General features: G+C 40.8%; 1 protein-coding gene across 1 annotated transcript in view; it reads left to right on the top strand.

Annotated features, from left to right (window-relative positions):
- Positions 1-27,648, top strand: part of WSCD2 (WSC domain containing 2) — a 197,106-nt gene that overhangs the window by 116,941 nt on the left and 52,517 nt on the right. The window contains exons 5-7 of the mRNA XM_066601918.1: positions 11,168-11,342; positions 14,662-14,826; positions 23,114-23,314. Of these exons, the coding sequence (XP_066458015.1) occupies positions 11,168-11,342; positions 14,662-14,826; positions 23,114-23,314 (541 nt within the window). The remainder of the gene's footprint in view (positions 1-11,167; positions 11,343-14,661; positions 14,827-23,113; positions 23,315-27,648) is intronic.

Here is a 27,648-nt window from a genome sequence, read left to right as displayed (position 1 = left end):
TAATACTAATAACACATCAACATTGTTTACATGAACATCTAGAAATATCTATCGTCATAACTACAGGCCATTACATGGATTTTTGGCTGCTGCTTTAACCCCTTTAGTGGCACGCCCGGAAAATCTCCTAAAAATCAGTGTTGAAATGTGCTGAAGACTACCTAAACTTGCCACTGAAGGGGTTACCTGAGGCATTCAAATAAAGAGTATATTAGAAAGCTGAATATCCCACCTTATTTTAAATTTGCTGTCACCATTTTGTAACTAGGCTCCTATATGGTTATCTTGTCCCATTAGTTGTATTCATGTCTGCCATCCAACCATAAATTCATGGAGAGCCAGGTAACTCAGCACCCTGACATTGCATTCATCCCCATGGGACTGTTAGAGATTGCCAAGCATGGTATCTGTCTGACCCACAAAGATAAATGGACACATGAGGGGAGTCACAAAAACTTTGTGCTAATGTTTGTTGGGGTCCCAGGAGTCACCCCCCCAATTAAGCACTTATCTTTTATCTTGTCAATAAAGGGTAAGTTTTAAACTTGGCACAACCCCTTAAAAGGTTTACCCCTTTTAACATAGACTTTTCAATATAAATAATGCTGCCATCACTAAACTGCACGACAATGTATGTTTTGTAGTGAGGTTCTATGGTTTTGCAGCAATTGGGCTAATTCTGGGAGCAACACCTTGGGTTCCCTGGTATTCACCCTTTAAGCCTTTCAATTGGGATATGACCTTCACTGCAGGGACCCCAGACTATTAATCTAGAATTAGTCTTGATATTATGGCAGCTGATGCAAACTGGTCAGGATAACCAAAACCCAATACCAGAGTGGTAGCCAGAGACTTGGTTGTAGAACAGAGCTGATGTCAGGACAGGCGGAGTTCTTGCATAACTACAATTCAGACCAAGGGTCAAGACATGGAACAGACAGGGAAAGTATGGTCCAAGAAAAAAACAAGGTTAAGAGTAGGGCAAATGGGAAAGCGGAGTGGAGCATGCATGGGTCTAATCCGGAATCAATCAAGACAAGAGAACTCCTTTGCATATTAAGGAAACTAATTGCTCAGGCACCCTGTAGTGGGGGATTGTGTCCTAAACAAATAAAGACTTGTCAGATTGGCCAAGAATGGAACTACTAGGGTCCATTCATGTGCTAAGCCAGTCTCTTAAAGTGCCAGTGTGCGCATTCAGTTTGGGCAGCAGATAACATGAACCCTAAATTGCAGAAGAATGAGGGGTCTGCTGCACCTGACAGAACGACCGCAACCACCAGATGAGGGATGTAAAAAGCGTTGGAGGCTCTTAGATTGATTGTCTGCTCTAAGCTATGCCATTTAGACACAACGATTGTCGTTCAAAAGATGTAGCTCAAGCGACTTTTGAGTTATAATCGTTGTGTCATTTGCAGCGCAAGATGATCCCTCAAGATAAGTGATCCCCTTGTGCTGGCAGCGGAGGATGCAGAAGACAAGCGGGGTGTCCCAGATGTTTTCTGCACTGAGCGCCCCGCTTTTATACAGCCGAGCGCTCTTTGCCAGGTATAGAGAGCAGAGCTGGACCGCTCCGTTCTTCATACCCAACCTATTATCAGGGAGAGGGTAACAGCTGAAACAATAGTATCAGCTGTATCCCGCTGTGAATCCCTGATAAGGCTCATCAAAATAAAAGGTGTATAGAGAGCGCCTCAGGAAATAAATTCTTTGGATAGACGAAAAAATATATGTAAAGCAACCGTCAGTGTGGGCAGTTGTAGAAAAACCCTTTGTTAGTACTCAATCTTCATCGATCCTTCTTGATGCAAGGAGAGCTGCAGAAAAAAAGCTGGGGGGTTCTGAATGATCAGTTCTCCCCCAGATAAAACATAGAATAATGTCAAGAAAAAGAAATTTCTGCGCTCGTATGAAGAGAGTAAAAAGAAAAAAGGAGTAAACAACTCCCATATGAATAAAGACAAACGAAAACTTACTTGAAAAGGAGGGGGATGTGATCAGCAGAAGCCCCCTCCTCTGAGTGTCATCCACAAGTATCTAAGTACACAGACTTCAACGTGTACACTAAAGGAAAAGACTTTATTTGGTGGCAACGCGTTTCGGTGCATAGACACGCACCGAAAAGAAAGGTGCGTGTCTATGCACCGAAACGCGTTGCCACCAAATAAAGTCTTTTCCTTTAGTGTACACGTTGAAGTCTGTGTACTTGGATACTTGTGGATGACACTCAGAGGAGGGGGCTTCTGCTGATCACATCCCCCTCCTTTTCAAGTAAGTTTTCGTTTGTCTTTATTCATATGGGAGTTGTTTACTCCTTTTTTCTTTTTACTCTCTTCATACGAGCGCAGAAATGTCTTTTTCTTGACATTATTTTATGATAAGGCTCATCGTCGTCTTTCAGTAGGCTGAACGACAACGATGAGCGACGACTTAATAAAAAATGCCCGATGTCAGTGCAGTTAGACACAATGATTATCACTCAAAAGACGGCTTTTAAGCAAATTTTGAGCGATAATCGTTGTATCTAAATGGGCTTTATCAGATTTCTAATTTTTTAACCCTCAGGGCATTTTCACACAACAGTTTTCATGTTCAGTTTTTTGTGAACCAAAACCAGGAGTGGAGAGAAAGCATAATGGAAAGATTTGCATGCCTTCTGTATTTTGGACCCACTCCTAGTTTTGGCTCACAAAAAACTGAACATAAGAACTGTCGTGTGAAAACACCCTTAAGAGAATATAGGTTAATTTCCAATCTGTTTTACTGCTTGATCTCAAATTAATTTCAATTTTTCTGTTCACTCCTTAAACAGAGAGCAGCGATATTCATAGACAGTTATATTATCACTCCAGCCCATTAATTTTCAGGCAAATGCTGTTCACTTGTAGTTTATTGACTCTTGATATACAGGGTATGGATAGTAATTGAGATGCATCATTATGGATTTCCCATCAGACAAATGTGATGGAACAATGTTCTCAAAGAATGCATAGAAACTCAATAAAGCTCTTCAGCAATATTCTTATGTCCATTATCACCAGAATTACTTCAATCATGTGCAAAAAGTTACTGTACTTGGAAATATCATTAGACTGGGATGAAAATGAATGGTCGTATTGATAGGAAAGCAGTGTGTTTGAAAATGTTTCTTAATTGAGTTATATTAATCAAATGTCTGCTTGGTGAACATTTGATGAAATCATAAGCAGAAAATCTCATGTGAAGTAAGTTAGCAATAAATTGATTGCTTTGGCTAGGTATTTGCATTGCTCACAGTATAAATCTAATGGAACCCCCTACTCTACAGAAATATTTGCGCCATAAATGTTGAGGAATATATATTTTTTTTACTTTATTAAACAGAACTTTTATTGTTTTCCATCAATGTAGAATTATAAAGGCAACTTTGGGGTAGATGTAGTTTGTTTGGGATTTTTCGTCACGTGCAGAATAAATATGTGATATTTATTCTACATATCACTATGCTGGTTGTGATAAAACCATTTTTGTTATATGATCTAATATATTTAAACAACAGATACATTTTAAATTAAAAAAAAGTTTTTTTAGGAAGGGGAAAGAAAGAGAGGAAACCTCTTATTTAATAGTTTTTTTAAGTCCCACTAGGGGGCTTAAAACATTATTTATATCAGTGATTGCAGGTTCAAGTGTTCTAGAACATTATAGCCCGTTAGTGTATCACTGACAAGCAAACTATTAGGCCATACCTCTTGCATGACCTAATAGGCACATACCTATGCAGATCTTTGTAAGGCCCAATGTCCACGGGCAGATTTGGTTTGCAGAATCTGCACAGGTCAACCCATGTGGAAGATCTGCAATTCAAAGTGCCAATAGGGAAGCATTGGCATCCACAAATTCCATCTCCCTTATTTGCATATTACTCAGAGGAGCATGAATGGCCTTTTGAGTCTCCTCACTCACCGTCTAGGTGCTCTCCCTAAGGAGAAAAGATAGTGTTTCTGATCCCGATCCCAGGCCTCTCACTAGCAAAGCCAGACTCCTACTGTACACTGATAAAGGGCGATTACCCTTAGGCCGCCTGCAGACGAGCGGGTCGGATCCGGCGGCGAGAATTCTCACCGCGGGACCCGACCCGAGCGCCTGCAGAGACGAGCGCGTACTCACCCGCGCCCAGCGGCCCCAGCTCTTTCATGTGCCGGCTGCCGGGCAGCCGGCGCATGCGCAGACCGGAGCCGGCAGCCGGGTGAGTGACGTATCTGTGCGAGGCTCTGTGAGCCCCGCACAAAAATAGGACATGCCGCGGTTTGTTTGCCGCACGACATTTCGCGCGGCCAAACCGCAGCCGTCTGCATAGGAGTGCGTATTGTAATGCACTCCTATGCAGGCTTTGAGCGGCGGAAATCCCGCGGGAAATCCCGCCGCGGGATTTCCGCCCGTGTGCAGGCGGCCTTAAACAGCTGTCTGTACATGGAGTCTGGCTTTGATTTTAATTCCCAGTCATTGTTACAAGGCTTATATAAAGAGTCTAACTTTGACTTGAAGGAATGCTGCCTTCTAATAGCTGGCACTGTGGAGCTATTATTCCATTTCCCTTATTTACAACTGAATTTAAGCATGCGGATTTGATTTGTGGAACGTTTGGTGCAGAAAACAAATCGCAGGGCTCAATAGAAGTCAATGGGTGCTGATGATCCATAGTGCATCCGCAAATACAATTGCGGATGCGCTGCGCATTTGAAGGAAAAAATCAATTGCGAAGGTGGGGTCATGGATTTTTTTCCACGCGGAGGCATCTGCACTGAAAAACCATTATATCTGCGATCTCCCGGAAACGGTTTACGTAGGTCTCCCACTACGGAAATTTGCATGCAAAATCTGATCTGCCCGTGGACATGAGGTCTTAGGCCTCCCTCACACAGGGCGTTTGCAGAAACGCAGCGTTTTTCAACGCTGCGTTTACTGCAGGTTCCGCCCCGTTTGAGCAGCGCTGGCATACTTTATGCCAGCGTTTTGGCTGCGTTTTCAGCTCGGCTGATCCGGGCTTCCTTTGCACTCACAAGTCTATTGCCGTAGGCCAGGTTTGAGAACCCCGCCTCCGGCAATAGAGTGCTGTGATTGGTTGTCGGGGCTGGCTCGATGCCCAATCACAGCCCTTCATTGACTGTCTCAGCCAATCAGAGCTTGCCGGAGCTGATTGGCTGAGACAGTCAATGAAGGGCTGTGATTGGACATCTAGCGCGCCGATAACCAATCACAGCACTCTATTGCTGGAGGCGGGGTTTTCAAACCTGGCCTATGGCAATAGACTTGTGAGTGCAGAGGAGGCCCAGATCAGCGTCAGAGACCAGCGGCCGCGACCCGGCTTTTATTGCAAGCCCTCACCCCAAAAATCGGCGAGCGGTTAACGCTGCCCAAAACGCGGCACCAAGTGTTACCGCGTTTTCAGCAGTGCTAAAACCGCTGCCCATTCATTATAATGGGCGACGCAGGGCTGAAAACGCCCAAAAATAGAACTTGCATCGCTGTCAAAGCGCAGCGTTGGGAGGCGCTGCGTTTTCAGCCCTGTGTGAGCAGCCCCATTGAAATGAATGGGAGTGTTGTACAGCATTTAGCGCTGGGCTGAAAAGGCAGCGCTAAACGCTGTATAAAACGCCCTGTGTGAGGGAGGCCTTAGGCTCACAGCTGCTATGGTGACTCATGGGCCTCTCCCAAATGCATTTTTGGATGTTGATGGGCTGACAAGGGAGTCTCCTCCCTCTCTCAAACTCCTTAGATACTAACCAAGGACCACCAGTGAGGTTTCATACACTGATTTATCTGACTCTTTGTGGATTGAAACCCCTATAACATTGTTATATATAATCTCCTTCTTTAAAACTAAATGGTTTAATTGCACTTTTTTTTAGATTCAAAATGCTTAAAAAATGTTTGAAAGTTTTGAAGTACATTATATGGTACATTAACTGGCATATAAATACAACTTGCCTTGCAAAGGACAAGCCCTCATACGGCTATTTTAAATGAAAAATAAAAATGTTATGGCTCTTGAAAGGTGTGCATCAAAAAAAACACAAAAACTGAAAATAATTGTGTTCCCATGGGTTTCACTCCCTACTAGATTTTAACATATTTTTGTAGCTCAATTGTATTCACAGGGTGGTGCTGAACAACAATAACGGAGTAGGCATGGCACATAGACTAAAGTATTGCTGTTTCTGGTACAAAGTGGACTTTTTAAAAAAAACTCATGCAATCGCTTTAATAGTAGCAGTTACCTTTCTCATGACTTTGATCTTGGATCCGGGTGAATTCAGAACCACAGGGCAGGAATGGAATAATAAAAAGTGTGTGAACATATACATACAGCATATATTTCTTTTATTCCTTTTATTTAGATTTTAGTGTTTTATCATGATCACAGACATCTATCTGAAATTTGGTGCAGTTTTCTAAATTGAAAAGATAAAAAGGAATATGCAGTTTTACAGACCTTGTAAAACATGACATTTATGTGATGCATCAAATCCAGCACTGGGTTCCCTTCATCGTTTAAGCGTTAAATATTTCAGGTCATTTAAACCTCAATGTCTAACATATTTTATCATATTTGCTTTCTGCACTTTGCTGGAATGAAATTAAAACGGTATTACTTTTATTATAAGTGTTAATTGTGCAAGAGATGGTTGTAAATTTCTTGATAAAGATTGCTGGATTGGTTTAAGGACTATCTGGGCATACGCATTTGCTCTATACCACTGCGGTTTCACTTTAAACTCGTGACTGCAATGATCTGCTTTTTTGTAGCATTGGGATGGGAGATCGAATTGAACCAAGGCCAAGATACAAATAAAGTTTGCGTATTACAGATAGCTCATGTAGATTTTAATGGTATAACATCCTGAGGCATCATGCACATTGTAGAGTTGTGTGCATAGACTACCTATGCTTCATACTATGGAGCCGTAGGTGCTGTGTGCTCAATTATAATCCCTCTGCATAGCACTGTATCCTCTAGTAGCAACGTGTCTGGAAGAGAACAGCAACATAAAACACCAACCAATGGAACATGAACTGCTTTTGATTCACTCTGTATGCCCCTATATGAAATTGGAATCATATGGTTGTACAGTAAGAAGCTCTACACCTCAATGGCTGTCATAATGCGGCTCTATGCAACTTGTATAGAGAGTAGTAATACAGTTGTGTACATGAGCCTTAATACTGTGCTTTAACAGCCATGCCATTAAAATCTCCGTATTGTTTTACTATCTTAGGACTTCTTCAGATGACCATATTTGTGCATTGTTTTTGCATGCGTAAAATATAGGCGCAATGCGTGGAGAATAGAACCCATTGATGTCAATGACTTAATTCTTATGAGTGTATTATGAGTGTATTTTGTACACGTGCAAAAAAATAGATCCTTCTCTATTTTCCTGCGTATTTGGGCAACAAGGGCCTCATAGAAGTCTATGAAAGGTGCGCAAATATGCCCGCAAAAGTGCAATACGCTGCGCAATTCTGCAGGAAAAAGAACACATCTGGACCTCCTTAGGCTAGACAGCCTTTTAAATCATGGGGTGTGTCGCCACGCGTGTAAACTGGCCCTGCGTATGCAAAAAGTACAGTACTATGTCCTGATACATGCATAAACCTACCTAATCAAACCTCATTCAGTGCGCAAATATGTTGCGCTCAGGCAAGCGTATTTGCACATACGGTCATCTGAAGCTGTTCTTAGGAACAGATATATGTTTCTCTGCAATGAATGTATGTGCTGCATAATATGACAGTAATATATAAAGCATGCTCCACTATAGATATACATATTGCAATAGGCGTTATAAGCAGTACATATACAGAATTATATTGTGCAGTGTTTTCTGAGGGTTTTTTCCGACATCTTGGGTACAACCACAATTTCTCAAGAGAAAGCAGCTTGTAAATAAAATCTGTGATCTTAGTCCCGTTTGATTAGCTGCGCTCTGTCTGAGCTCATGGTGTTAAATTGTCTGTTGGCTCTAGAAATTCTCTCATAATTCTGCACTTTCACATCATGATAAGGTTGTGGAAGATTCGGTCTCGTAATCATTCTGTAGATGATAAAAGTTAAAAGTTCAGCATCAAAGAGGATGATTTTATTGAAGTTTTCTTGCTTCTTAAGTGGTTAATGTGCAGAAATAGACTTGTTTTGTAACGAGCCACCTTTCTGTTAATATGAACAGTTTAGATAACTGATCCAGCTGATGACCCAGTAAGCTCTGAAGACCTGAATTATAAATTTTGTGAGTTTCCATTAAAATATATTACAGTGTTTCTCATTTCTTTTTGTCTTCACAATGAATTGCATCTTAAATCTGGTCTGCAGAAACATTCACTATTTTCTTAAGCACTAAGCTGGAGGAAAACAGGCAAACATTTTGATGCCGTCAGTTTATTGGGATTTTAGGTGACCCAATATTTGAGTTTTCGCAGGCAGAAATGGCTAACTGTTGCAGAGTATGACCAGCAGCATAATTTGACCATTTTATGACTGTTAAAGCGTCCTGGTTCTATGCTTACTAGACGATGTCATATCTACACTTACATTAGCGGTCATCTAACACCGCATTATTTAATATATTCAATACTAATACTTTTAACTTGGGAAGAATGTTATTAAAGGGGTTGTACCAAAATTGACTATTATCACCTATCCACAGGAGAGATGATAAAAATCTGTTCAATGGGGGTCTCACCGCTGAGACCTTCACTGATCCTGAGAACAAGGGTTCCATGTCCTCCTCTCCTTCTCACTGTACCCCCACAGAGAGGAGGAGAGTTAATGGAGCATCAGTCAAGCATGTGCAGTGGTGCTCCGTTAATTTTCAATGGGACTGATGGAGATAGCCGAATACTTATACCAGGCTGTTTTTGTCAGTTCTATTTAATTGAATAGAGCGTTGCGGTGCATATGTAACTGACACTCTTTTTAATCTCCAAGTCACTGCAGGTGGGTGCAGCAAGCCTGCACTGCTGACAAGAGGGGGCACTGGATTGCCTTTCTTGGGATCACAGTAACGATTGTATAGCGCCACAGAGTAAAAAATCAAAATATAAAAAAAAAACGAGGACTTACCTGGCATGGACGTCTGAAACCCCTACTAATGGGATCAGACCTCCACACCTGCAGTCCTGACTCAACAAATGACCAGTCTTCTTATGCCCTCAAAGGCATCCACATCAAGAGAGCCGCAGAAAAATCCAATAAACGCCCAAGGAGTTTTGGAACATATAATAAAATATTTATTTTAGCCTTTGAAGTAAGTGTCTACAAATATCTGTCTTGCCAATTGGCCACTTGGATTTGTCAGTATTCCTATGAGCGCGGAGTTCTTTTACATATTTTAATATTTTATTCTTGCGATCATTGGAGTCTCGACGGTGAGGCCCCCACAGATCAGACTTTTATCACCTATGAATAGGTTATAAAAGTAAATTTTGGTACAACTCCTTTAACCCTCTGCCCTACTGGGGTAATTGTAGCAACCTTGAGAAGCTGGTGGTTTGAAATATCCCTGGTGCTCTAGTGGTTTTATAACTGATAATGTGGTAGTCAACTTGGTCAATTTTTTCAATGGTGATCTGGTAATATATTCCTAGTATTCTTGTGGTTAATAATGGTGATCTAATTAAATAAGTTTTGGTGCCTGTTGATATAATAGTAAATTCCCTGCTGTGAGGTTTCACTTATCTATTCAGGTTACCTAAATGACCTTTCACATGAAGCGGAATGCAATGGGCCAGTCACAGGCTTAGGCTTCTTTCCCACGAGCGTATATCACCTGGCCGTTTTCATTGCATTTTCATATACGCTATGTTGGGAGAGAGAAAATTTGTGAATGTTCGCACAAATCAAACATTTGTGCGATGGTTCAGATGGCATGGACCCCGGTGCATATGCGCCGAGACTACCATGCTGTCACCCCTTTTCCATCCCTCCCCATCGCAGGCTCACCATTCCTCTCCTCCCCGCTGGCTCTCTGGAATGGGAGGGGGTGGGATGGGGGCGGAGCTAAGCACTGGCCCGTCCTGCCTCCTCCCGACGTATTCCTGCGCAAAAGATAGTTCCAGGACTATCTTTTGGGCCTGACGTAAAAATGCCTGGTGCTATATTGGGTTGGCTGGGCACTTTTAATTCTCAGGCATACAGCAATCCAATGCATCATATCACAGCATATATCAGCCAGCCGTGAAAACAGCTGGCTGATATATACTCATGGGAAAGAAGCCATATCCTGTTCATTCCCCTCTCTCTGAATCAAGCTCTGTTGTGACATGGAGATTTACGAAAGAGAGCGAGAAAAGTGCAGCCATCATTTAACAATGGGGCCCATCTATATGGTAAGGTAGAGCACTGATGAGGTACTGTAGTTGTCCCTTTTTGCTGCAATTGTCTATAATTGAATCATACCATAAATATTACATGTATTGAACTATAATTTACAAGAACAGAGTTTCTCATGTGTCTCAGCAGTTATATAATTGCTGCATCTACTAATTGCAAGCAGTGCATATGACAGGTTTCATATATACATTTATTTATTTCCTGTGTAACTATCATATCTTATAGTGCAGAATGTAGCCACCCATACTAGTTATTTACCCCGTTGGGACTCAAAATCTGTTAATACACCAGGCTTATGACATAAGAAGCACAAATATTCAGTATATCTGTACACAGTGGTCAGCAAAGTTTCAGGCCCTACTGCTGAAAAGCAAAAACACTGTCTATTCTAAACCATATGTCTGTCAACATTACTTATGCATTTAAAAGAAATGTACAATGAATTGATGACATTGTGTACATATTGATTGGCTCTTGGGTTTCTATCCATTAACAAAATAAAGCGGCATATAAGAGCCTTTCTACTTTTTTGCAGACTTGTCAAGTTTTCCACTCCATACTATAACTGCTACCTGCTGTTATGAACCCTTTTATGTTAATAACCCGTTTTCTAAATACTATATACAGCAAAGAGAAAAAAAATTGAATTCTTGTAGGATCCACATCTTTCTGTATAATTAAATGTTTCCGTTTGAAGAGAAAATGTGAAAGATTGAGTCACATCAGTGGAAATATATGACATTTTGCGTTCCTCTTCCATTACACTAAGTTACTGTTCTCATTGACTTCCCACAGGAATATCCATTGGCAGTACTTGCAGGAACAGTCTGTCACTGTGCTTTCCCCACAACTTATTTCACACTTCACGAGCGGGAGGATGAGCAGCTGTGTGCTCAGAAATGTACTGGAGAGGAATTTGAGAGCTGTGGCACACCAGATTACTTCATAGCGTATCAAACACAAGTACAAGGTAGGACTGCAGATGCATTCCACTAAATCTTTCTTAATATAATGGGTCATTATGGTGCCTGGAGTGCTTATGTCTCGTTCTTCAGTTGCACATAGGCTATGTCATATGTCTCTAACATTTTCAATTATAATGCTGTCAATTATTTCAGGCAGTGCTTTTGTGTACTGCATGCAATAATTGTAGGGCATTATCACATAGAAACATTAAAAAAATGATGGCAGAAAAAGACCTCCCGGTCCTTCTACTCTGCCGTTAAATAAGATATACACTAAAATAGATATACACTTATCTCAGGCAGCTTGAATTCAATGTCGATTTTCCAACCACATCTGCTGGAAGTTTGTTCCCAGCATCTACTACTTTTTCAGTAAAATAATATTTTCTGAAATTGCTTCTGAGTTTTCGTCCAACTAATCTCAGATTGTGCCCCCTTGTTCTAGTGCTTAGCATTAGAGATGAGCAAGTATACTCGCTAAAGGCAATTGCTCGAGTGAGCATTGCCTTTAGCGAGTACCTGCCAGCTTGAGACGAAAGGTTCGGGTGCCGGCGGCGGGCAGGGAGCTGCGGGGGAGAGCGGGGCGGAACGGAGGGGAGATCTCTCTCTCCCTCTCCCCCCCCCCCCCCCGCTCCCTCCTGCTGACAGCCGCTAGTTACCGCTCCCCCCGCGCCGGGACCCAAACCTTTCGTCTAGAGCGGGCAGGTACTCGGTAAAGGCAATGCTCGCTGGAGCAGTTGCCTTTACCGAGTATACTCGCTCATCTCTACTTAGCCTCTTTCTAAAAACACTTTCCTCCTGAACCTTATTTATACCTTTAATATTAATTTAATAATTGAAAAGGTTCAGTCATGTCCGCCTCTCCATTCTTTCCTACAGGCTATACACAAGTTCTTTAAGTCTTTCTTGACATGTTTTGTTCTGAACACAGTATTCCAGAAGTGGTCTCAGCAGAGTTCTATACAGCAGGATCACAATCTCCCTCTTTCTACTGGTATTACCTCTAGTTATACAGCCGAGCATCCTAATTGTGCTCTTTGCTGTTTTACTGCACTGTGGACTCATTTTGAGGTTGTCAGAAATTAGAACCCCTAAATCCTTATCTTCTGATGTCTGGAATACACAGAAGACCCAATATTATACTCAGTCTGAGGATTTCCTCTTCCCCAAGTGCATTTTTTTACATTTGGAACATTGAACTGCAGTTTCCATTGTTTTGACCATTTATCCATTAAAATAAGTCCATTAAGTATCCATGTTCAAGACATCAACAGGAGTATCAACTCTATTGCACAGTTTTGATACAAAAGAAAGTTATTTTATTGCTTTCATAATAACTTCTACAGCAGCATGGATCCTGTAGCTAAAGCATTGTTTGATTTCACATATAAGAGCCAAGTATGTAAGTTTTATGCATAATTATTCACACAATAAATCACATTAGAGGACAGTCTACACCGTGTATACCAGTAATTCAGATTTTTTCCCATCAACCTCAGCCTTTCTAGCTTCAAACCCAAATAACTTCATGAATTATATGATAATTTCAGTTAAAAGATGAAAACTCTTCCCTTTCTCTGCAGAGAAAACCTGACATATCCCTGAGGACAACTAAGTACTTCTGGAAGAACTGTTGCACTTTATTACGCCTAGTGCTGGTTCTGAGGCAGTGGTGTTTACCATAGGGATTCTCTCTTTGGTGTTCTTTGAATCCATGTGTCACGTGATTTTCAGGCCCTGCACTAGGTATACCTTAGTGTATAAAGTCCCATTTAGACATTTAGACAAAAACGATTAAAGATGAGCTGAACGTTGATCGTTCATATAAATAGCGGCCGTTCAGTACTGAACGGCCGCTATGTTAAGTCAACGGAGAGGGGCAGGGGAGCGCAAGGAGAGAAATCTCCTGCAGCCTTTCCACCCCCTGTTGGCCGTTCTGTAAGCGAGCCAGTGATACTAGCTCCCATGCAATAGCACGGGAGCGAGTGTATGCGGGACAGGTGTTGGACATCGTTTGCCCAACATTCGTCCCGTCTAAATGGGCCTTAAGTCTTGCCAAAAATGTTCTATTAGCATTGTGATAGAGACGTGTTTTCTAGAAGGCTCCTGGGCAACAATAATACAAAAGGTGAGGGTTACTTTCAATTATATCAAACTCCCATGTCTTGCTGAGAACAGGAGGACAATGGGAGGTGAAAAAAAGAAAGACAAATGTTTCTAAAGAAAGAAGAATAACAATGATAATGATTGTTTCAGAAAATGACATTTAAATGGGGTTTTCCAAGTTATTTCTTTTATATATTTTGTCTTACCATGCCCAAAATTATACAAAAGCAATATACTCACCACAGTGCTGGACTGCTGTTTTGGGAGTCCAGCACTGCGGCATCTCACCAGTGATGTCACCCGGCCAGAAGGCCTGGTGATGTCTGTAAAGCTGTAATGTGGGCTTCTAGAGTAGCAGACCTGAGGCAGGTTACGGGACATCTCTGATGACATCCCTGACAGCCCCCCATTGGCTGCAGTGGTGATATGGGTAAATAACCCGCGTCACTGCTGTAACCGGTGTAAACAGAGACTGGAGCGGCAGTCAGCAGTGGCAGATGAGCATGTGCAGGGGCATAACTATAGAGGATGCAGGGGATGCGGTTGCACCTGGGCCCAGGAGCATTAGGGGGCCCATAAGGCCTCTCTTCCCCATATAGGGAGCTCAGTGCTATGAATAAAGCATTATAGTTGGGGGCTTTATTACAAATTTTGCACTGTGGCCCAGAAGCTTCAACTTACACCTCTGAGTATGTATGTGTGTTATTTTACACACATCTCGTACCCTCACTGTCACCAATGTCAGCAAACCCCTTTAAGACAGATGCAAGAATGTGAACAGTTCAAGCTGAGTGTTACTGCTGATGATCATACAGTATGTAACTGAAAATAAGAATATGAATGGTACAAGGTTTTATTTTAACAACAGGGGTCGGCAATCCCCAGCTATTTTTGGAATGTCATGCTGGGAGTTGAAGATCAAGAACAGCTAGAGGCATGTACATTACATATGCCTCCTTTAGGCTGCATTTACATAGTATGCATTTAATATGTATAAAATCACATTAAATATTACTTGGCCTATTTCTTCGGTGATCATACCCATTTGTGTATGCTGGTGTAACAGAATGTAAATGTCACATTAAATATCTTATTGGCAAAGGGAAGTTTATCTTCTATGATAATTGATAATATAACTGCTGCTTTTCCTATGACTACAATGTCAGTTAAAAAGATCTAATCAGCTGGAACATATTGTCATTTAATTGTGTCTTTTAGATAACCGGTGTATGGACAGGAGATTTTTACCAAATCGTACTAAACAACTTAATGCTTTGGCAAGTTTTCCCGGTGCAGGAAACACCTGGGCCCGACATCTAATAGAACTGGCTACTGGCTTCTATACTGGAAGCTATTACTTTGATGGATCATTGTATAATAAAGGTAGGTGGAAGCATAAAGCTTAAGTACCTAAACAGATTGTAAGTTTCTGATGGAAACTTCCCACCTTTCCAGCTGTGTTGTTAAGTGAAAGTGCTCAGGAAAGGTCAGCATCTGTGCACTGTAAAGCTACTCAGACAATAAATAATGCTTCACAAGACTGTTCACATGGACTGGATTGGTAAGACTTCTAGATCAGGGAAAAATAATCTAATACTTTATATGTAATAAAAAAAAGTAATAGTCACAATTTCAGCCTCTGCATTGTAGAAAAACTAATTTGCTAGCAACAAATTGAGGATGAAATTATAATTTACTTGGGACTATTCAGTAATAGAAATAATAATACTAATAGCAGATCATATTTTCATATTACTAGGCATATACACTATTGTGAAGTAGTGATTTTATATATATATATATTTTTTTCAGCAGTATGATTAAAGTGCCAAATGGATTATTACATCATATAATAAAAGAAAGACAGCTGTGCATGTAAAGGGAAGACATATTTATTTTATTTGATACTGGCTACTACTATCCTATCAATAATATACCATATATACTCGAGTATAAGCCTAGTTTTTCAGCACATTTTTTTGTGCTGAAAAAGCCCCCCTCGGCTTATACTCGAGTCAGGCAAGGCTCTAAAAAAACCCTCCATACTCACCTCCCAGCCGGCATCTGTGTCTCCGGCGATGGTGTTTCAGGCTGCTTGAATTCTCTCCGCGGTCATCTCCCGCTGTCCTCTTTGCTCGGCTCTGTCATCCCCCGCCGTTAGTGCTGTGTAAGTAAGAGCTGTGATTGGATCAAAAGTCAGCCAATCACAGCCAGTGCTCGATCATTCACAGTCAATTAAGCTGCTTTTGAATTCTCCCCGCCGTCATCTCCCTGCTCGGCTTTTAAATCCCCTGCCGTCAGTGTTGTGTAAGTAAGCACTGTGATTGGATCGAGTGCCAGCTGTGATTGGCTGGCGCTCAATCCAATCACAGCGCTTACTTACACAGCACTGACAGAGCAAAGCAGGGATGACAGCAGGGAGAATTCAAGCAGCTTATCGCACAGACACAGACGCCAGCTGGGAGGTGAGTATGGAGTTTTTTTTTTACCTAGTATATACTCGAGTATAGCTCGGCTTATACTTGAGTCAATAAGTTTTCCCAGTTTTTTGTGGTGAAACTTATTGTCTTGGCTTATATTCGGGTCAGCTAATACTCGAGTATATACGGTACATTGTAAGGATGTAAATGTAAGCAAAATTACTCCAGAGTGGTTGACAGCTCTGATCTAAGATCCCATTTAGAGACAAGCTAACTTTTGAAAAGTTTGGTTTTGGCCGATTTGGCAAATTTTTCCAAAAAGTCCAAACCAGAAGTTCATAAAAACCCCTAAGACTAGTATTGAACAGGGTCTACCAGCCCTGAAACTGTGGTGGTGCTTCAGTGGGTGTGGCTCAGTGGTAAACACTGCTGTCTTGCAATGCTGGTGTCTTATGTTCAAACCTGACCAAGGGCAACATCTACATGGACTCTGTAAAACTCCTTGCAGTTGTTGTCCTCCTTCAGATCTGAACCAAGGACTGCTAGGCAACAGTGCTAAACACTGAGCCACAACACTACCTTTTTCTTCCCCAGAGGATGAGAACAAAGACAAACAGAACATATGACCTCTATACAGACGTTATCCTCAGTCGGATCTGAGCCTAGGACTCCAGCACTGCAAGCTAACCTCTGAGCCATCCCACTTATTTGCCCTTCTCCACACGTGTAGAAGAAAACATGAAACACAAATAGAAGATATAAACTCCATACAGATGTTGTTCTCCGTCAGAGTTGAATGTAGGACTTCAGCACTGCTATCCACTGATTCACCATGCATATTTTTCCTTTACTAAAGGGAAATAAGAAAGAGAACAAGAATTAAAAAACAGATAATATACAAACTCCTTGCAGATGTTGTTATTGGTCAGATTTGAACCTAGGAACCCAGTCCTGCAAGTCAACAGTGCTGACCTCCAAAAGAAAAAAGGGGTTTGGTACCGTGTTAGCCAGTAGAGCAAAGTGTGATTGTTCTCAGTAAGAGAAACCAAGTAATCTTGTAGATATGATACCTTTTAATGGCTAACAAAAATACACAATGTTACAGCAAGCTTTCAGATCTTCTATGGACCCTTTATCAGGCTAAATAACACTGATTCAAATACTTAAAATTTATTTAAATGTAAATAAATACTTCTATTTCTACTGCTCATATTTTCCTTCCTTCCTTCTCATCCTCAAGAGGAGAAGGTGAAGGAGATGAACTCCTCCTCTAGAGGAAGAAACAGCTTGGTGGCTCAGTGCTTAGCATTGTTACCTTGCAGTGCCTGGGTCTTAGGTTTAAATCTTACCAAGAAAAACATCTGTGTGGAGTTTGTGTGTTATGTTCTTGCAATGTTCCTTCTTTCCGGAGAAGGAAACTTGAAAAAGCCTGGTGGTTAGCAGTGTTTACTTGCAGCGCTGGAGTCCTAGGTTAAGATGTTAAGGACATCTTCATGAAGTTTTACAAAGTCCATATGGATGATGTCTTTGGTCATATTTTAACCCAGGACCCCAGTACTTCAAGGCATCAGTGCTAACCACTGAGCCACATCCACATTAAAGACTGCTACTACTGAGGCTTCAGGGCTCTTAGACAATGTTACATACTAGTTTTATTAGGAGTTTTTTATGAACTTTCTGTTCAGCAGAAATTAACTGCTTGAGCTTTGGGTCTTGATAAACCCTATTCTTAGCAAAGTTTGACCCAAAATAGGTCTCTACTGCTTTGGATCACTCGACGCTAATCCTGTTGACTTGTATGCACAGCAGTAGCAGTAGATGGGAGTATAGGAGACCATTAACATGAAATCTCAAAATTATTTAAAGAGATGGGCAGCTATGAATGTATGCTTTAGACTCTGTCCATGGTTCTGAACACTGTTTTTCTAGATTACTTTCATTGCCCCAAAATGTAAAGGTTGCAAATCCAAGCATTTAAAAGGGCAGTTTAAGACTGCCATCACACGAGCGCCAAAATTGTGTGAGATATATGCATTGCGAGATGCACAAATCTTGTGCAAATATGAACCCCAATCTTTTAAATTGGGTCATACACATGAACAATATTTTCCTGCATGTCACCACAATGCGATGCTATGCAGGGAACAAATCACAGCATGTTCTATTTGGTTTTGTACTCTCACATCATAGCACTATTGTGCTATCATGGTTTTCAATGGGGCCGGTGGCAGCATCGCACCATGTGCGATGTGCATGCAACGCGAGATCTCCAATTGAAAACAATGGGAGACACTCCGTGATCCTCTGCCATGGCTGTTAGTCGCGAATTATTCCCTTCTTCCCCAAAGTGATGCGACATGAAAACACCTCGCATCCTCAGGGAATTTACATTGGGGAGCACAACATGAAGGCAGGATTCACGGCCCCATATCGCGCTCGCCTGTGTGGAGTTAGCCTAACTGTGGTTCGACCAACTCATTTTATTGCTTGCCTGCTACCTAACATTTTAATCTGACAATAAATTATGATAGTTTTACAAAACCTTTATCTTTTAGCTAACAAATTTTGCAGCACTTTACAACTGGGGCAGTAAAAGTGAAATAACAAGTAGGAGAAAGGTACCAACCTTAGGGTCCTCTCTGCATTTGTAAATTATATATGTGCCCCATCCAAACCAGTTTCATTTTAGCCTGATGAATGGGTCGATAGAAGAACCCGAAAGCTCGCCATAACATCATGTATTTTTGTTAGCCATTAAAAGGTATCATATCTACAAGATTACTTGGTTTCTCTCATTGAGAGCAATCAACCTTAGAAGCTACACAGAAATGACTCAATAAGAATAAAGTTCTAGCTTTGTCCAGGGTGCCAGACCCTTGTGTTAGCATTGGGAATATAAATAAGGATACATGAACCAGTGATCCAAACAGAACTAAGACAATCTGCCTGGATGGATTTTTGTTTTAATACTTGCACCTATAATGTTAAGATGGCCAATTGCATGGAAATCTGCTATACTATATAATGGGAAATATAAAGGACACATTGTCTATTGCAATTGGATGGACAATGCAATAGACAATGCTTCTATCATAGAAGTTCTTAGATGTATTCAGCTTAGGGCTAGTTCACATATAACACTTGTGGATGTCAAGTTGTTTCTCACCTGAGCTGGAAATAACTGAGGACAAAAGTTGTACACCGTACTCGTGTCCATTTTGATTAATTTTATATACAGATTATTAGAATAGACTTCAAAGATGATAATTTGTCCCAAAAATTGTAGTTCGAAGAATTGATTCATGTGACCTAAATTATCAGTTGTTGATTACTCTGCAGATCACTTACCAAAAAAGGCTGGCTTCAGAAAAAAATAATCTGTAGACCAACAGCCAGAGCCATACTGTATTACTGGCTGTAATAAACCGTGCTTTAAGAGAAACGACTTTAGTACTTGCGTAGTTCATGAGGAAAGACAAGTTGGGTCAGACACTGAACTCATACAACCCTTTTGCAATCAATCAGAAGAATACTCGGAACTTGTTCCACTCAAAGATATTTTCCTGCTATCTTCCAAGGAATCTTCAGCCTTGATTAGACTTATTCATCTAAAGCCCTTTCCTCGTTCTCCCTATTTCACAGTGAGATTATGATTAGAAATATTTCCTTGTACTTTAGAAATGTCAAGCAGCATTCAAAGTGTATTCCGGGTTGTTTTTTGCTCATTCGACTAAGCAAAATTGTATCCAGGCAACTATTAGATTAGCCACCATGCTACTCTGTTGCCTGGCATAACTCAGAAAAACAAATTACACATCCATAATTGATGTAATACAGCTACTTACATCTTATGTTTCCCCTGGCTAGAATCATTTGCTTAAAGATTGTTTGTTTATTTGCTCATAGTTCTCCTCTCTCTGTCTCAGTAAGGACTTTGGGTCATTGATATAGAATTGGAATCTGTCAGCACAGACAATTTCATTTCTAGCTTAAATGGATATGTAAAAAAATGAGCTTGAAAAACAAATACAATAAATGGAATTGCCTGCTCTGCTTGGTATGAACAGTGTAAGGCAGATCAAACAAAAGCAGAGTCAAACAAACACCGTCTGGACAGAGAAGAGCATTTCCTACAGCACATTCAGCAACAGTTTATTGATAACATTATCAGCTAATACATGAAGCATCTACAAAGCACACTGCAACTCAACTGATGATTGAGCACCAAAGTGAGTAAGATAAAATCATGTCCATGGTACTGAAGAACAGTTACATTAAATAAAATATTTCCATCTTAGAATTAGACCTGCGGGGGTTGACCAACAGATATAAATATTATCTCAATACTTATAGAAAAAAAATTCTGTTCCCACACATACAATAGAAGTAAAGTAAGTTTGGAATTACCTAATTTTCTGAATAAATTACTAATAATAGTCTGATTGTTATCTAAATCACAATTATAGACAACCATAATCTAACTAATAACATACATAAAATTGTACAGTTTACATAATTTATTAAGCTCAGTAAGAAAACATCCATAAAGTAGGGGAAAAGTAAATGCACCCTTAAATTGAAGGACCTCTAGATCCCTCTTTAGAAACAATCACCTTGACTATGGCCAAATGCACACGAACGGGTCGGATTCCGACTGGGAGATTTCGCAGCCATAATCCAACCCTGTGCCCCAGTAGTGACCCCCATGTACCTGTCCTCTGGCTTCATGTGTATTCGGCTTATGTACTGCTGATGTGCCAGCCGGTGCACATGCACAGTACAGTATGTGATGCGCTGTCGCTAGGCGATGACATGGATCCTGCGGCCCGTGTGCATTGCTCACTGCAGACGGGGCACAGGACGGATGTCTTCCATTGACATCAATTGAAGCTGTCCACATGAGGCTCGCATCAAAATAGAACATGCCGTGAATTTCCCTCCGCAAGCCGAAAATCACAGTTGATTTCTGCTTGTGGGCAGGGAAAAGTAATTTCACATAGCATGTCTGTGGGCAGTATTTGCTCCGGATCAAACAGCAAAAATTCATCCGTGCTTATTGGGCCTAAATCTTTCCTGTAGCTGTAAATAAGATTTTCACAATGTTGAGAAGAAATTTTGGACCATTCCTCCATGTTTCAGTTTATCCATATTTCTGGGATGCCTTGCGTGCACAGGCCTTTTCAGATCATGCCACAGCATTTCGGTAGGGTGCGGGTCAGAACTCTGATTTGGCCATTCTAAAACACAAATATTATCATTCTTTACTTCAGTTATTTGTGTGCTTTGGGCCATTTTCTGGTTGCATCACCCGAGGTCTCTTCAGCCTGAGGTCAGGGACTACTGCCCTTACATTCTGCAGTAAAATATTTTATATACCTTGTTCCCTGACTGCAAGATATCCAGGCCCTGAGACAGCAAAGCCACCCAAAAATGTGATGCTCCCTCCACCATGCTTCAGAATTGAGATGAGGCTTTGGTTTTGGTGCACTATGTTCTTTTTCCTCCAAACATAGCATAGAGTATTTATGCAAAAAAAGGTACACTTTTATCTAATCTGTCTAGAGAACATTTTCCCAGTATTGTGGCACATCCAAGTGATCTCGGCCAAACTTGAGATGGACCTCAATGTTTGTTTTGGACAGCTGCAGCTTCCTTCATGGTGTTCTCCCACAAATACCATCCTTGTTTACAGTTTTTTTTAATAATGGGCACATTAACTTAAGTTTTTGCCATTTTTAAAGTCTTCTGCTACCACCTTTGGGTTTGTTTTCACATCATTCATGATAATTCTCTGTACTTTTGCAGTGATCTTAATAGGTTATTAATAGGTAATAGTGCAGAATTTTCTGGATTTGTAGATAATTTGTCAAACTGTTGATGTACATGCAAGTCTTTAGCAATGTATTTTTGACATTTCCCAGCCTTAAGCATCTGTATAACATTTCTTTTTTCTTCTGAAAGTTGTTTGCAATGAGGCATTGTTCGATTCTTACTTGAGAAGAATAGATTTGTCAGTAACCAGACATTGTGTGCTTTTATTTAGTGTACAATAACACCTGTGAAACCCAAACTTCTATTCTCTTCCCATAATTGAAACAGTTTTTTGCGAATTAACTCTTGGAGAAGTCATTAACACAAAGGTTCACTTATTTTGTCTCTATGCACTGTGGATGTTTACTTAATACACTTAATAAAACACATGAATGATACATCTGCTTGTGTGTTATTAATATAGTTAGATTGTGTTTGTCTACAATTGTGACTTAGATAACAATCAGACCGCATTATTTTAGTAATCAATGCAGGAAACCAGGTAATTCCAAAGGTTCAACTTACTTTTCCTTGCAAGGGTGTCAATCAGATTTATGCTCACACACTGTAGAATATAATTAGGACAGATACAATGTCTTATCCAGGCCAGACTTATGTATGCTTTTTCTAAACATAGTTAATATGTTAACGATAAATTATTGTAAAAGAGGGGCATGTTAGGTGGTGTGCAGATGTTTGAACTATGTCTGTTTCGATATATGTATGCAGGTGGTTCTCGGTGAAATGCCCATATCTGTTTGTAGGTGTGCAGATACTAGGTGTGAACTATGATTTGTTCAGTGTCTGTCTGTAGAAGTGTAGACGCCTGTTGTATGTTATATCCTTGTCTGGTGTTCCTGCCTATTCCTGTATAGGTTGAGACAGATGGTCCCTAAGTTCCAGCGTGGGGCTGTCCCTATTGGGGCGATCACCCCACTTGTAGACAGGGTTTCCTTTCCCTGCCTAGAGAGAAGAAATATGCATATATGGAGATTTTTGAGTGAAATGCTATGGTAATATGGAGATTTCAATCTTATGTACAGCTGAATAACTGAACACAATGTATGGTCAAATATGATTGTGCTGATATCTATAGGTTCTCTTAGGATATGCTGGGCATTTTCAGCCTATAACAATTGATCAATAAAAACATAAGCCTTGATACATGTGTGAACATAGCCGAAATCATCATTTTAATTTTGTATAAAGTACTAAAAATGTTTTGTTATTTCTCACTATGGCATATTTTATATTAGAGTACCTGCTTACCTTATTGCCTGCAGTTTGAAAGGAAAATTAACATTATACAGCCTTTCCAAAAAGTGGTAGTCAAGTACTTAGTTACTGTTCTATTACAGTAATTGACTGCTTTGAAAGGCATTCAATTTTGGAATTTCATGAAAGTTTTAGAAATAGCTTTTTTCATGTATATTGTGCAGGCTTCAAAGGGGAACGAGACCACTGGAGAAATGGGCGCACCGTTTGCATAAAGACTCATGAAAGTGGAAGGAAGGAGATAGAGGCTTTTGATGCTGCAGTTTTGCTAATTAGGAATCCATACAAAGCGTTAATGGCAGAATTCAACAGAAAATATGGTGGACATATTGGATTTGCATCACAGGCTCATTGGAAGGGAAAAGGTAAGCTTTTGTACTAAGGCCAAAAAACACTGTCTTAAAGTTGGATATGAGTCAAATGTATGCATTAAAACTGGAATTACTTTGGGAGGAATTCTAGAACAGTAATTGTCACAATGTCACATTCAACTCTTTTTTTCAATGGGAAAGAACTCACATTATGACCATGACTTTAGGTTGCTAGGATGCTTCTAATCAAATGGTTTAATGACTGCTGATTTATGAAACACTTAAGAGATTTTCAACTTTGAACAATCCCTTTTCATTAGTTTAATAATCTCATCACAGGATGAATCTCAGTGATCCATTGTAAACTTGGGGCCACCTGGAAGTAATTTCCGTGTAGCGCCACTGCAGGTGAAATGAAGAATTATATAGTTCCCAATGTCAATGGATTTTTTGATCAGCAAAATAAATGAATGTATATCCTGTTGCTTATGCAGCACAAACCTATTCAGCAGATGTGCCATCGTTTCTTCCTCTATGTAGCAGCTCTGTACTGGAGCGAATTCATCATAATAATTATGTATACATCAAAGCTTACTGTAGGTTTATATTTTTAACAACCCCACCCAAAAAAATAAAGTGGCCATAGGTTGTCCCTCAGCTTCGTCCCTCAGTAATCAGTTATAAACTGTAAGGGTACCTAGCAACAAGTAATCAATCATAGTTCCATATGACATATGAAGAATTACATGGTGCTCACTGAAATCATGGGTCCATCCATGTAATGTATAGATAGGTCTCTTTACAATAGAGAAGCTCTTGGAAGCTACTCTTTTTTTCTGGCTAATTGATGGAAATTCTGGTCCTCATATTTTTTTGCTAGAATTCTCCAATGGGGTATTAGAAAATAAGTTTCCCCAAAAAGGCATTATTTTTCATTTTAGTAATAATCGCTATCTTCGTCTCCTTCTTCGTATTCTCCTTTTTCTTCTCTTTTCCTCTTTTCCATTGTCCTTTACATATCATAATACTAAAGTGACACATTGAAATGAGACATCTTCACAAACGTATGGCACATAAACTTCCTGTATAAGGTAGATCTGATGCAGTGGTGTAAAATTGTGAATCGTACCTCACTATGTATTCATTTTGGAATAAAGCTCTCATATTTCATGTTGTAGACTGATAGTTCTTTTTATATAAGCTTGATGTACTATGCAACCAGGGGCATAACTATAGAGGATGCAGGGGATGCGGTTCCACCCAGGTCCAGGAGCCTTGAGGGGCTCACAAGGCCTCTCTTCTCCATATAGGGAGCCCAGTACTATGAGTAAAGCATTATAGTTGGGGGCCCTGTTACAGGTTTTGCATTGGGGCCCAGGCGCTTCAAGTTATGCCTCTGTATGCAACAATGATAACTACAAAGTTATAAATGTACCACATTAGCTGAATATTGATATTGCCCAAGTAGCATTGCTTACTAGATAACAAACATGCTCTGTTCTGACTGACACCACCATCTCTTCAAATAAATGAAGGCAATAAATCATTATAAAACAGTGAAAATATGTTTAAGGTCACCACAAATTAAATAAAGGTGATAGCTATAGCTGTAAAAAAAATGTTGAATCACTCAACTGGAAAAAAGTTTGATGCTGTAAGAGCTGTGAAGTTGTGGATTATATTTCAATGGGAACTAGCTTTAACAGAAAATGCAGACTGCTTCAAGAAAAATGTTAACACTTTTTGTAAACAACATAATGCAAAGGAGAAGCCAGAAGACAAATTAAGTCATTCCCAGAATCCACTTACCTAACCAACATTACCGTTGGGTCCTAACTAGAAATGAGCGAGCATGCTCGGTCGACCATTATCATACTTGAAAGTACTCGTTACTTGAGCGAGCACCACACGGTGCTCAAGAAAATTTCACACTCTCCTCCCCACGTTTCTTTTTTGCTAAAGTGTATGCAAAATAGTATTTGCGTACACTTTAGCAAAAAATAGACAGTGTAAAATGAGTACAGTCTTGTTATATAGTGCGGATGAACAGGACACTAAACACGCCAAATGAATGATAGGCGAGAACTGCCTGTGATTGGCTGAGCACCACAGCCAATCACAATCAGCTCTTTCAGTAGGCAGGGATTTTAAATCCCCGCCTGCTGATAGATCAACACTACAGAGCCAGGGACAGCGGAGAGAAGACGCGGCTGAGCCCCGGCAGCTGAAGAGAGCTGAGTATGTATTTTTTTGTTTTTTACATTACTTTTACTGTTTTTTCAGGGAAGGGATTAGATTTAAAGCCCTTCCCTGAAATCCAATGACAGGGAGCTGGCAGCAGGATCCTCTACTGCAGATGTGGCAGGTGCAGCAGCAGGGAATTCTTTTTACTAGCAGGGATGAAGGAAACATCTGCCGCATGCGGCAGATGGGTTCTGCACCCCCGCAGGGGACACGGCAGCGGCGGAGAGGTAAGTTTTTTTTACACTAAAATTATTGTTTTTAAGGAAAGGGCTTATTTGTAAAGTCCTTCCATGAAAAACAGTTCAGGGGTGCTGGGAGACCATTGTTTTCAATGGAGCCACTGGCAGCAGCCGCGGCTCCATTGAAAAATGCTTCGAACTTCAATGGGGTTCCTTACTTTCAAGCATTACAAAAAACTTGGCCTCAGTAATGAGCACCTGGGCATTTTGGTGCTCGCTCATCTCTAGTCGTAACATGACACAATTTTCATAGTTTAGTCTCAGTATTCCATCACAGTGGAGCTTAATTTCAAGGGGACTAACAGTAATATTTATTTACTTGTTTAGGAATGAAATCCATTTTACATAGTGTCTACATTTTAGCAGGCTCAAATGTAATCGGGCAGTTTTATGGTCTGGTATGGGTTATTACCTCGTTATTTCATAAAAAGTTACTTAGAAGGTAAAAGGTTTGGATTTGTTTCCAAGTGTTGAATTTGCATTTGGTAGCTGTTCCAAGGACTCTGAATATACAGCCAAGGATGTGTCAATGCAAATGAAGGAGGAAAAAACTATCAGAAAATGGCAGAAACATAATGTGTAGAGATGAGCGAGCACCAAAATGCTCGGGTGCTCGTTACTCGAATCGAACTTTCAGTGATGCTCGAGAGTTCGTTTCGAGTAACGAACCCCATGGAAGTCAATGGGCGACTCGAGCATTTTTGTATATGACTGGTGCTCCGCTAAGGTTTTCATTTGTGAAAATCTAAGCAAATCACCAAAGTCATGTAAAAAACACAGAAATGGATAGGGCAGGCGAGGAGCAACATGCAGGGCTGCATTTCGGGCTCCGAGGTCTCACTATTAAGCCACAATAAAGGCAAGAGTGAGACCCCCCCCCCCCCCCCCCCGCACTGTCTGCATAACGATCGTTCTCCTCTGGGAGAGAAGAACGATGTTAGCCCATTGAATTCAATGGAGCCGGCAATACAGCCAGCTCCATTGAAAGCAATGGGCTGCCGGCGAGCGCGGGATGAATTTTCGGGAAGGGCTTAAAAATATAAGCCTTTACCTGAAAAAGAAAGATTTTAGTGTAATAAAGAATAAAAATGGAGGCATTCTCTTCAATGGAGCCGCTGCTGCTGCCGGCGACTCCATTGAAGACAATGGTCCGCTGGCACACCTGAATTCTTTTTCAGGGAAGGACTTTACATATAAGCCATTCCCTGGAAATGAATTAAAAGTGATTTAAAAACAAAAAAATAGATACTCACCTCCCTTCAGCTGCCGGGGCACAGCCGCGTCTTCTCCTGCTGTCCCCTGCACTGTGGTGCTGAACTGCTGTCATTCAGCTGAGAACTGCGCTGAGCCAATCAGAGGCAGCATTCACTCACCCATTCATGAATTCATGAATGGGTGTGAGTGAGATCTGCCTCTGATTGGCTCAGCGCTGAGCCAATCAGGGGCATGTCTGACTCACACCCCCTTCACACCCACTGCAGGCCAGCCGCGCTGAACTCCGTCTGCCGGGACAAGGTGAGTATATATATATTTTTTATTTTTACACATTTCTGGATGAATTGCAGGGAAGGGCTTATATATTTAAGCCCTTCCCGACAATTCATTCCGCGATCGCCAGCAGCCCATTGCTTTCAATGGAGCCGGCTGTATTGCCGGCTCCATTGAATTCAATGGTCAGTGCTCGTTTAATCGAGACGAGTACCACGTGGTGCTTGTCTCGAGTAACGAGCATCTCGAGCACCCTAATACTCGAACGAGCATCAAGCTCGGACCAGTATGCTCGCTCATCTCTAATAATGTGTGGCCAATTCAACAATTTATTACATCCTTAAAACATTTAAGCACTAGCGAGCTGAGCCATATTGAAAGGCCTGGAGGAGCACAGAAGACAACTGAAGTGCATGA

This window comes from Eleutherodactylus coqui, chromosome 5 (assembly GCF_035609145.1).
Source record: "Eleutherodactylus coqui strain aEleCoq1 chromosome 5, aEleCoq1.hap1, whole genome shotgun sequence".
NCBI classification, from domain to species: domain Eukaryota; kingdom Metazoa; phylum Chordata; class Amphibia; order Anura; family Eleutherodactylidae; genus Eleutherodactylus; species Eleutherodactylus coqui.
This window is presented reverse-complemented; position numbering and strand designations above follow the sequence as displayed.